Genomic DNA, 12,154 nt, shown 5'->3' on the forward strand with positions numbered 1-12,154 from the left:
CATGATAAAATCGAATTATTAGACCAATTGATAAGGGGATTATGTTTGACCAGCCAGGGGTGTCCTAAAACCACCGGACTAAAAGGGGAAGAGAAAATTAAAAAAGAAATAGTCTCTTTATGGTTCCCCGAGACAGTGAGAGAGAGAGGGATGGTCTTCCTTTGAATCCTAGGAAGCGAACTTCCATCTAAGGCAAACAGGGGGGTGGAGTCTCTTAAGTCTATGAGGGGAATACCTTGTTCTAGCGCCCACGTCTCGTCGAGGAAATTTCCTTCAGCACCAGAGTCTATAAGGGCAGAACAAAAGACTGAAGTGTCAGGCCAGTGGATAGAGATAGGAAGAGAAGTACATGATCCAGATGGAGAGTCCTTGGAGTATGCGCTCGCCAGTAGCCCTCCGTTTACTGGCGAGCCCTGGCTTTTACTGGACAAGCGCTGACGAAATGGTTAGGCGCGGCACAGTACATGCACAGACGATTGGTAATTCTGCGCTCTCGTTCCTTTGCAGAGATGCGTAATCCACCAAGCTGCATCGCCTCCGGCTCCGAACCAGCAGAGGGCGAAGTAGAAACGACAGGCGGAGCAGACAGCAGAGACGAATCCTGGCGGCGCGCGCGGTGACGTAACTCAAAGCGCTTCTCTATACGGATCGCCAGGTCGATGAGCGAGTCGAGGCGAGCAGGTATCTCCCGAGCGTAGATCTCGTCCTTGAGTTCCGGAGAGAGTCCCTCCAGGAAGCGGGCCACCAAGGCTGGCTCATTCCAGCCACTGGTGGTAGCTAAAGTGCGGAATTCGACTGAGAAGTCCGCCGCAGAGCGCCTTCCCTGGCGAAGAGTAGACAGTAATCGTGAAGCCTCCTCTCCATAAGCCGAGCGATCAAAAACTCGGATCATCTCTGCCTTAAACTGGGAAAAATTAAACACACAGTCCGCGTCGATCTCCCAGTTAGCAGCTCCCCATTCACGGGCTCTTCCGGCCAGGAGAGAAATGACAAAGGCGACTCGAGCACGATCAGTAGCGTAGGTCGAGGGCTGGAGAGAGAAGACAACTTCACATTGCGTCAGGAAGGCGCGACATTGAGTGGGCTCACCGGAGTAACATGGAGGATTGTTTATCCGCGGCTCAGGCAACTCACGATGATCCTGGGCGGCAAGTGCTTCAGGACGCAGATGAAGTACTCGAGAGGAGAGGTCCGACACCTGAGAAGACAGGGACTCGACAGCCTGTCTAGCAGCAGAGAGCTCCTCCTGATGTCGGCCCAGCATCGCGCCTTGGAGTTCGACCGCTGCCTGAAAGGGGTTGCTGCTCGCTGGGTCCATTCTTGGCCAGATTATTCTGTTAAGTGTGGAGAGAAAGATGACCCAAGAGCGAGATGCAGCAAAGCAGTCTTTTAATTAACAGAGTCAGAATGTCCAGAGGTAAGAACAGAAACTTTCAGCATATTATAATAAACAACGAAAATCTTCCGGAAAACTGTAGCCGGGAACTTAAACTCAATTCCTCCGTCAAAGCAGCGGAGCGTCTCTGGTAGTAGTGGTTACCGTGAGAAAGCCAGCCGACTCCGGGACCTCCAGGATCAGAACAGAAGGCAACGAGCGCAGTCACAGGTACTCTGTAACAAGTATAGCTTAGTAGCAATTCACAGTGGTAGAACAATCCTCTTACGTGCACAGAACAGACAAAACAGGATAGGACAGGACTTCGACACGGCAGGATGTTTGGCAGAGAATTCGTACGCATAACTTCTGAAATAATCTGGCAAAGAGACAGGGGAAAACAAGGCTAGAAAAAGAGAAGATAATTAGGGAAAGTGATGACTGGTGTGTAACTGATGATGAGAATAATAAGTAATGAAAGAGAACACCTGGGAAGAAGGCGATGTGTGTGCGTAATGACCAATGAAGTAATCAGGGGTGTGAGAGCGTAAATGTGTGTGTGTGTGTGTGTGGGTGACCAGAGGGGGGAGACAAAGTAAAGGAAGAACCAGGATCATGACAGTTACTTCATTGTTCCGAAAAAGGATGGGGGGGTTGCGTCCTATACTAGATCTTCGTCAGTTGAATCGTGCAGTCAAGAAACTCAAGTTCAAAATGCTGACACTCAACACTGGTTTGTCACAATAGATCTAAAAGATGCATACTTCCATGTCTCCATCCTCCCTCAGCACAGGAAGTTCCTGAGGTTTTCTTTCGGGGGCGAAGAATACCAATATCGGGTGCTTCCATTCGGTCTAGCTCTATCACCCCGCACGTTCACCAAATGCGTAGATGCAGCTCTGGCCCCGCTCAGGCTGCAGGGCATACGCATTTTGAACTACATAGGCGACTGGCTTATTTTAACGGAGTCAGAGCAGTTGGTGGTTCGGCATCGAGATGTCGTCCTCGCACACATGTAGAAATTGGGGTTGACACTCAATGCCAAGAAGAGAGTGCTTTCTCCACTACAGAGAACCACTTTCCTTGGTGTGGTTTGGAATTCAGTCACGATGCGAGCCGTTCTGTCACCTGCTCGTGTAGCTGCTACACAGCCACTAAAAAATGTAAAAGCTAGGCCAGTCACGCACTGTGAAACAGTTTCAGAGACTGTTAGGCCTCATGGCAGCGGCATCCAATGTGATACCCTTTGGCCTGCTGTACATGAGACCTTTGTAGTGGTGGCTCAGGACCAAAGGGTTCTCCCCTCAGCTTAGGGTCTCTGGAGGAATCATCATCTTTTGTGGCACATAAATTGCCTGGAGATGATGGCGGTCTTCAATGTGTTGAGACACTTCCTCCCAAACCAAACACATCGGTGGTCTCTTACATAAATCACCAGGGGGGTCTGCGATCACATCCACTATGCAAACTGGCGCACCAGATTCTCTTGCGGACCCTAGGGAAGCTGCTCAGCCTGAGAGCAGTCCCGGGGCATAGGAATGTAGGAGCAGACATCCTGTTGAGGCAGGGGCTGAGCCCCGGGGAATGTAAACTTCACCCAGATGTGGTGAAATATATATGGGAGGTATTTCAGCCAAGCGGAAGTTGATCTTTTGCGTCTCAGGATACCGCGCACTGTCCACTTTAGGTTCTCCCTCACACACCCAGCTCCCTTGGGGCTGGACGTTGTGGTATAGAAATGTCCGAGGCTACATCTGTAAGTTTTTCTCTGATTACTCTGCTCCCAGGAGTTCTGGAGAAGGTCCGCCGGGACAAAATAAGTCTACTACTAGTAGTGCCGTACTGGCCGATCTGACTGGTTCTCGGACCTGGTGTCCCTCCTCGACGGCTCTCCCTCGGATGGCTCTCCCTCCCTCGGCTCTACCTTCGGTCTCAAGTGGTAGGGGTATAGCCCAGCCCAGAGATATGGAACCTGTGGGTTTGGCCTCTGAGGGGGCCCAACTCATATACTCTGATCTCTCAACTGAGGTTGTGGAGACCATACTTCACCCCAGAGCTCCCTCTATGAGAAAACTGTAAGTATTGAAGTGATGGGTTTTCACTTCATAGTGGGGAGTTCCAGTTCGGTATAGATATGCAAGGGAGAAAGCCTGTGTTAAGTTCAAGTTCCAGTAACTGGATAAAACGTCTCAAGTGACGACTGTAACCCTAGTTCCCTGAGAAGGGAACGAGACGCTGCGTCACTTTGCCATACTCCCTGCATTCCTGTGATCGACTTGCTTCGGCTGAATCTAAGCTGATGCCGGTCAGACCGGATGTGCTTTTATCCTTTGCTGGTCGTGACGTCACCCGCCTGTGACGTTCACTCTCGCCATTGGACTAGCTGACACAAGTGCTTCAGACGCAATCACGTAGGGGCGTTCCCAAAGCGTCATCAACGCAGCGTCTCGTTCCCTTCTAAGGTAACTAGGGTTACAGTCGTAACCTGAGACGTTTTATCCAGTTACTGGAACTTTAACTTAACGCAGGCTTTCTCCCTTGCATATCTATACCGAAAGCGTAAGCTGTGTGTTTCGGGCCTTCTCAGAGAAGTGAGAAAAGTAGAATGAGGATTTCACAAAGACTTAAAATCTGCCGTTAAAATCTGAAGGATGTAAAGCAGTGAGCTAAGAGTGTGTTTGTGAGGAGAAAGGAGTCAGCCTGTGCTTGGATTTAGCTGAAGCTATGAGTGAGGATTGTGCTAAGACTTTATATTGATTAATTTTTACCTTTTAACCTTGGTGAGAGACAGCAAAGATAGTGTCCAGAATAATGAAATCTGGACTTTTAACCTTCAAATCCCAAACAATTTACCTCAGAAAATCCTCTTCACAGCAGCAAGAACAAGAACAGTTGACAGCTGAAAGAGGGTTTGTTGGCGGACAGACTTAAAGGGATAGTTCACCCAAAAATGAAATGAAAGTGTGTCTATACAATGGAAGTAAATGGTAACCAAAACTGTTAGTTACCACATTCTTCAAAATATCTTCTTGTGTGTGAAAATGAAATGGACAATGTGAGCAATGTAAGCCGAACTGTTTGATATATGAATGGATTTAAATATTATTTTTTTCCAATTCAAATGTTAAAACGAGTACACCAGCATCTAGAAGATTGTCAATGTCTGGAGGAATGAAACCTTTAACCTACATATTTGTATGACTAGTGCAGAAAAAGGAATGTTTTGAAACTCTTGGTTTAAAAAAAAAAAGCTCCTTACCTTTATACTGTTTCATTTTTAAAAATACAGTCATTGAAATGATGTCCCACTGTAATGTTAGTGTATTGGTTTGAAATAGAAGCTACACTGAAACTGTGATAAACATTTTTAGAGCTTATTTCGTCAAGGGAAAACATGGTGACTCGAGGCAGCCTCCATTTCTGTCGTCGCTACATTTCTTTCTCCTCCCTATGTAGTGTGTAGCAGTGAATGCGCTCTGACACGTACACAAACAAATACATACTCAAAACCCATGCTAATTAGAAGTGGGGATTTTTTTTTCATGTTTTGCTTTTAGCCTGAGAGAAAATATTCAGCAAATGACATCCAGCAAATATGTATATCATAATACACTTAATACCTTTTTTTAATTCAATGTAATATCAAAGTAAAATACAAGGCTTTGACAAGGTTTATGTACTTAAACCTGGGTTACCAATCATATGCCAATGCTATTTTTAACCCTGGATTATGATACCCTACTCTTGATTTTGCAGTGCTAACATTGAATTACCTTGCCAAAGTTGTGCAATGTGTACTAGAATATTAAAACAGATTGTTTAGCAACACACAACCAAATTATAAACTAAATATTTCTTGCTTTATTAAACATGGGCTTTGTTCAGTCACAGAAATGTCCATGTGCTCTTTCAGGTAACCCAAAACAGGCAGAACGGATTTACATGGTGACATTTTCACAGACGGAATATCAAATTAAAACCGGGCACGTACCTGTCGCGAGTTCAATCAGTGTTATTGACCTCATAAATATGCAGATAAGAATGGTAACCCAGGGTTTACAAAAGTACAGTGTAAAAACTTGAAACCTGAATGTCCAGGATTACTAACACTTAAGTTGACGAAGTGACACGTTACTACATACTTACTATAGTAATAACAATAAATGATGCATAATTACAAGTAACTAACCCTAAATCAAACACTAACCATAACTCTATAGTAAGTAGATGTAGTGAATTAATATTACTCAGTACAATGCAACTCCGTTACCTTAAAATAAAGTGTAACCTTAATGTGTAACCCATGATAAATTATGGACAGTAGCTCAGTTTCCATCCAAAGCGGCGAATTTAACTTACGCACAACATTTTTATATCGCATTTGCGAATAAAGCACCTTTTCCATCCCTTGTGTTCAAGGGAACAAAATTTTCACTTCCTGTGAAATAAGTGCAAAATAACTGTAATAAAAAATGGAAGTTCCTGCAATATTAGAAGCCACTTTGGCTCTTTTTTTGCATGCAGGCAAAACACAATAAATGCTGTCATGTTATCTTGCTTTTTGAGGCGGATGCCTGGCGTTTGAGATCTCAATCGTGTGAGACAGTTCTGTCAATTTGATGACAGACTTTGGCTCAGGCATTTTATAATGACCAAGGTTGCAATTTTGAGATGTTGTGCAATGAAATTGCTCTTCTGGTTAGTCCAGTTATCCAATCATATCTTCTGTTGAGGCAAAGTCACATGAGTTGTTTTTGCTGCACATCAAGGGAGTTATTGTGTAAATCTGTTACCATCATAGTTTATGCGCATGTCTTCTTAGATAAAAAAAAAGAAAAAAAAAAAAAGATCTGCCTCAATTTGGCACATGGGTTTTTTATGCAGATTTTTGTAATTTATGCACTCTTGGTGTTTCCACCCAGTGTTTTTCTATATCAATATCCAATATTTAAATATTAATTCAATAGTTATAATATAAAAAAGAGAGGCATTTTGGATGTTTAATTTACAAACCATGTCCCCTTTAGGTTTAAATGTTTAAATATCATGTTTCTCCCCAATTTACATGTCTCAAATTATCTCCCGTTTCTTTTATATTGGCACAATGTTTATGAACGGTATTTCTTGCCTGATGTGTTATTGTTCCCATTTATTTGTTGTCCAATATGGAATTAAATTGGAGTCTATGAACTGTTTATTTGACTTTAAGCGTGGGTTAAAATTTTTAACTTTTTTTTGTTTTTTGGTTTTTTTTACAAACAATGTGTAATTGTTCCCAACATTGTTTTTAATCATTATCTACTGTTTCAGATGGACTTGAACTGGAGTCTAATGACTAATTATTTGATTGTTTAATTATGATCACAATCACCTGAAGACTTGCAGCGTTCTTTCTATATGGTCATTGAGAATAAGTGAAACTGACACACTGATGAAGGCAAATAGCCAAAACGTTTGTTATCTTTATCTCCTGTTTACAATCAAAAAATCCATTTCTAATTCAATATCCCAGAGTTCACATAAAAATAGGGTGGATGGAAAAGCTAGTGTGAGACAAGATAACCCATGATTACAATGTTTAGAATAGCTTGGTTAATGGTTTAAAGTGTGAAAAGCCAAGAATTGTCACATTGCTAAAGATGAATTTTATAAAATCAGATATAGTACTCTTAATTTTTCCACATGTCTGAAACATATTTCTCTCTCTCTCTCTCTCTCTCTCTCTCTCTCTCTCTGTTTGTCTCTGCAGCCTCCATCGTGATTGGGAAGTGGTGGTGTGAAATGGAGCCGTGTCTGGAAGGAGAGGAGTGTAAGACACTACCAGACAACTCCGGTTGGATGTGTTCCTCTGGGAACAAGATCAAGACCACGAGGGTGAGGGCTCGGAGAATGCTGAACATCATTTCATACACACACACATACATACAATTTTATCTGATAAATTTAAAAAGAAAAGTAAAAAGTTACATCAAATATAAATGCAATATTCTGTATGTTCTGAAAACAGAAGTTTTACTTGTTAAATGATTCAGATACAAGAAAGATTGTTTTGTTAGACCGAGGGACACATTTAACTTTGGACCTCACTAACCTGTTTATTCTTCATGATATGATGTGGCGGTAGCTCGTGTTCAGAAGACACATCTTCTTCATTTAGTCATAATTCAGCGTTATAAAGGATGCTGTGCAGAGTTCAACTTAAGAAATAAGAAACTAAATAACAAGTTTAAGACATTAGGACACAGGTCAGACAAAAATAAACCTAAACATCGTAACTCTGACAGGAAGTATGCATGACACAATATTAAAACTTTATGAGCAGATCAGTATTCCCATACGCTGATTCAGTAGAGAGGTGACAGACAGCGAATCTGTGAGTCACGTGACAGTGAACACAAGTAGATAGTATTACGGGGGGTTTGGTCCCTCCTTGGCTTCTCCACGTGTTAAAACTATCCCAAGCCCTGCTTATGGGAATCCGATGGTGGCCTGATGATTTTCGAGATTTTCAAGGTAAGATCATGCATACAAACCTAAATAACCAGAGAAAGCCATCATTAGTGTAAAAATATCATTAAATAGATTAAATAAAATAATGTGCCCACCTATGTATGTCAAACTTAAAGGGACAGTTCACACAAAAATGAAAATTCGTATACATTCTGGTTGTCCTGAACCCATATGCTTTATATAAGTAATAATTTCGTTATACAACTCTTGCCTTACAACAACTATAATTGTGGTCCATATGATACAAGTGCTATATTTAGAACATTGAATCTTATATGATAGGTTTGTGAGGAATAGATAATCAGACCTTCAATATTTACTGATTATTCAAAACTCAATATTCACTGAATACTGAACCCCAAAACTCATGTCTAGCCCATTTGCATCCATTTTTGTTTAAAATCAAATACAGCTCATCACGTTTGGTTACCACACAGACAAGAACCAGTGTCCAAAGCACTGGAATTTGGATGTGGGTTGTATGAGAAATTTGTTAATATTTTAAGTTAAACTGACTAAATGTTTGATCTGTACCTCACAAAAAAATGCATTATTATATAGAAATTGTCACAGTTATGTTCAGTTTAGTTTTCATGGACTTTTAGTTTGTATTCTCTAGTCATGTGTTCCTTTGTTTGATTTTCACGACCACTCATCTGTTACTATGGACACTAACTCTATCATCACATCTGTTTGTCTTTTAGTTAATCACCATGTGTATTTAAGTTCCTCTTATTCAATCAGTGTTTGTCCGGTCAACGTTGCATTTAGTGTGTGTTGCCCTGCCTGCCTGTCTGGCTGATATTTGCATTATTCTCATTAATCTTAGTATTGGAACATTAATCTTCATCTTCGTCTGTTTGCCTGCAATAACCCGTGACAGAAATATAGCAAACAAATCCTATGGACTACTACTTTTGTTCTTATTTGGTGCTTGGCAGTTCCTGATCTCTGTGAACTGTCATTGTATGGCAATAGTTTGTGTAACAAATTCAAAGATTGTATTTTTGTGTTCTATGTAAAAAAAAACAAAAAAAGGTTTTGGGACAACATGAAGGTGAGTGAATGAAAGCAGAATTGACATTTTAAGGTGAATTATTTCTTTATTTCTTATAAAAATGAATCAAAAGAAACAACCATATTTATCCATCTTTTGAAAGGTGTAAATTAGAGTACAGGTGATTGGGGGGAAAAAACAGCTTCTGATATTAAACTTCCTTTTTTTCCTTCATATTTTCTTTCCCAGAACACCCAGCCATATTCAACTTTTTAGCTCTGAGGGCCACCAAAATTGGCTCAACAGAAGCTCAGCGGCGTCCTTCTCCTCATCAAGGTTGGTGTTTCCATTTTTTTTTTTTACATCTTGAGCCTTATGATTAGGCTTGCACATTTTAATCACTGCTCATCAACATCATTACACTCCCAAACATAATTATTGCTGAGTCAGTGTTTGTGTTTGTGAGCATATTTATATGCTGCGGATGATTAAAAAGCCACAAATATATGCCTCCTCCAGTGTCTATTCTCCCGTCAGCGTAATTTATAAGCACGCGCATACACTAACATAATGAAAAATGTGAACGCGGTAGTCGGTGCAGTAATTACCGAATACAAACCGATGAAGAAACAGATGCACTAGCAAACGCTCTTTGTCGTGTGCAGTCACACACCCCAAAACACACTGTGCCACTGTACTAATGCAGCATAATTGCATGCATGCAAACACACAGTCATCCACACCCATGCAGGGGCAGACTCAAATTAATGAGCATGCAAACACACACAGTCACACACACAGCGAAAAGGGCTCAAGCGTGACCATGTAGCCTGTAATGAGTGCATAATGCTGAAATCAGTATTTAGCCTCGTCGTTTGCTTCCATTGTCTCTCGTTTTGTAAGCTCCTGGGTATGGCGAGGATTTGATTACCATGTTTGTTTGTGGGTTTCCCGACATTATCCCATTATCTTTGAGGTGTTCAGGGTGTGTTTGTGCGTGTGTGTGTGTGTGTGTGTGTGTAGGTGTACACTTCTCTGAGTAATGTGTAACCTTCTAGCCTGGAGTGTCTGATCTGCCCCACTGGAGAGTTGGTATCTGGCTTTCTGTAAACACCTTTGACCATCTTGCTGGCTCGGTCACCCTTCATCCCCCATCTCGACCCTATACACTCCCTCTCAATCTTTTTTAAAGCAATCTGGCCACGTTTGTCCATGATCAGAGCATACAAAAAGCAAGGCTAAATGCTAAAACCATCACTTGCAGTATTTGGTTTGCTCTGAAATTTTTTACTTTGCAGTTTCACGCTTACACACACAAGCTTGTTTACTCACAAACGCTGGTATGGCGTCCATTCTCTCCTTTTTCAAATTGGCATGTGAGTAAGAAAAAGCCAGAGCGTGTGCCTGACACCATTTTTTCTCTTTTTTTCTTTATGTCTTGCAGAGAGGGATCCCTCCTTGCCTGTAGCTCCAGACAAGGCAGGCCTCTTTTGAGGAAGGCACACAGTGAGAGAGGCTGAGAGACACCCTCACCCTACCTGTTCCTAATGGCTATTTCATTCAGTTCCTTTATAAACAAACAAAATCAATACGTAAACAAGAAGAAGAGGTTTATCCCCCAGTTTCTGTTTACCTTCATCTGCCTCATTTGAGAGGAGAGATGGGCTCAATCTGTAGCTACTGTACAGCTGGGAGCCATTCACTCCAGGCTGGATGAATCGCCTCAGCACTGGCCCCTAAAACCAGCTGGTCTCAAACATCAGAAGCCAGCACAATTTTGTCATAAGCATCAAGGTTTCATTTGTATTTATAGGAATCCATAAATGCATTTTTTTTATTATTTTTTTTTTATAGACACTGAAGTGTACAATATGAACATATTGACAGCATCTAAAAAGTACTTATGCACAGATTTAGAAACATTAAAATCGAATTTCTTTATATTATATTTATATTATAAATATATCTGTGGAGTTGAATTTTACAATTATAGAATGCATAACGTGGGCTTGTATAAAGTGATGAAATATGAAACGAGTTGAATATGGCAACAAAAATCACACAGCAGGTTCTAAATGCATTATACACTCACCTAGCATTCTTTAGAAATGTTGGCCCATATTGATAGGATAGCATCTTGCAGTTGATGGAGATTTGTGGGATGCACATCCAGGGCACGAAGCTCCCGTTCCACCACATCCCAAAGATGCTCTATTGGGTTGAGATCTGGTGACTGTGGGGGCCATTTTAGTACAGTGAACTCATTGTCATGTTCAAGAAACCAATTTGAAATGATTCGAGCTTTGTGACATGGTGCATTATCCTGCTGGAAGTAGCCATCAGAGGATGGGTACATGGTGGTCATAAAGGGATGGACATGGTCAGAAACAATGCTCAGGTAGGCTGTGGCATTTAAACGATGCCCAATTGGCACTAAGGGGACTAAAGTGTGCCAAGAAAACATCCCCCACACCATTACACCACCACCACCAGCCTGCACAGTGGTAACAAGGCATGATGGATCCATGTTCTCATTCTGTTTACGCCAAATTCTGACTCTACCATCTGAATGTCTCAACAGAAATCGAGACTCATCAGACCAGGCAACATTTTTCCAGTCTTCAACTGTCCAATTTTGGTGAGCTCGTGCAAATTGTAACCTCTTTTTCCTATTTGTAGTGGAGATGAGTGGTACCCGGTGGGGTCTTCTGCTTTTGTAGCCCATCCGCCTCAAGGTTGTGCGTGTTGTGGCTTCACAAATCCTTTGCTGCATACCTCAGTTGTAACGAGTGGTTATTTCAGTCAAAGTTGCTCTTCTATCAGCTTGAATCAGTCGGCCCATTCTCCTCTGACCTCTAGCATCAACAAGGCATTTTCGCCCACAGGACTGCCGCATACTGGATGTTTTTCCCTTTTCACACCATTCTTTGTAAACCCTAGAAATGGTTGTGCGTGAAAATCCCATTAACTGAGCAGATTGTGAAATACTCAGACCGGCCCGTCTGGCACCAACAACCATGCCACGCTCAAAATTGCTTAAATCACCTTTCTTTCCCATTCTGACATTCAGTTTGGAGTTCAGGAGATTGTCTTGACCAGGACCACACCCCTAAATGCATTGAAGCAACTGCCATGTGATTGGCTGATTAGATAATTGCATTAATGAGAAATTGAACAGGTGTTCCTAATAATCCTTTAGGTGAGTGTATAAATGTGATGGCATTGAACATATCAATCAATATCAACAACATATCAATCAACAATCAATCAAA

The 12,154-nt window shown here is 41.7% G+C and overlaps 1 protein-coding gene across 3 annotated transcripts in view; it reads left to right on the plus strand.

Annotated features, from left to right (window-relative positions):
• Window positions 1–12,154, plus strand: part of tafa1b (TAFA chemokine like family member 1b) — a 180,025-nt gene that overhangs the window by 160,797 nt on the left and 7,074 nt on the right. Inside the window, exons 4-6 of one of the 3 annotated variants that reach the window (XR_014625814.1) lie at window positions 7,125–7,249; window positions 9,132–9,218; window positions 10,327–12,154. The exon at window positions 10,327–12,154 is cut by the window's right edge and continues 574 nt beyond it. Coding sequence is in view for 1 of the 3 variants with exons in the window: in XM_084394605.1 (XP_084250731.1) it covers window positions 7,125–7,249 (125 nt within the window). In the remaining 2 variants the exon portion in view is untranslated. The remainder of the gene's footprint in view (window positions 1–7,124; window positions 7,250–9,131; window positions 9,219–10,326) is intronic. The other 2 variants (XR_014625813.1, XM_084394605.1) reach the window with 2 other exon arrangements.

The sequence above is a fragment of the Rutilus rutilus genome (genome assembly GCF_951802725.1).
Source record: "Rutilus rutilus genome assembly, chromosome: 22".
In the NCBI taxonomy this organism is placed as follows: domain Eukaryota; kingdom Metazoa; phylum Chordata; class Actinopteri; order Cypriniformes; family Leuciscidae; genus Rutilus; species Rutilus rutilus.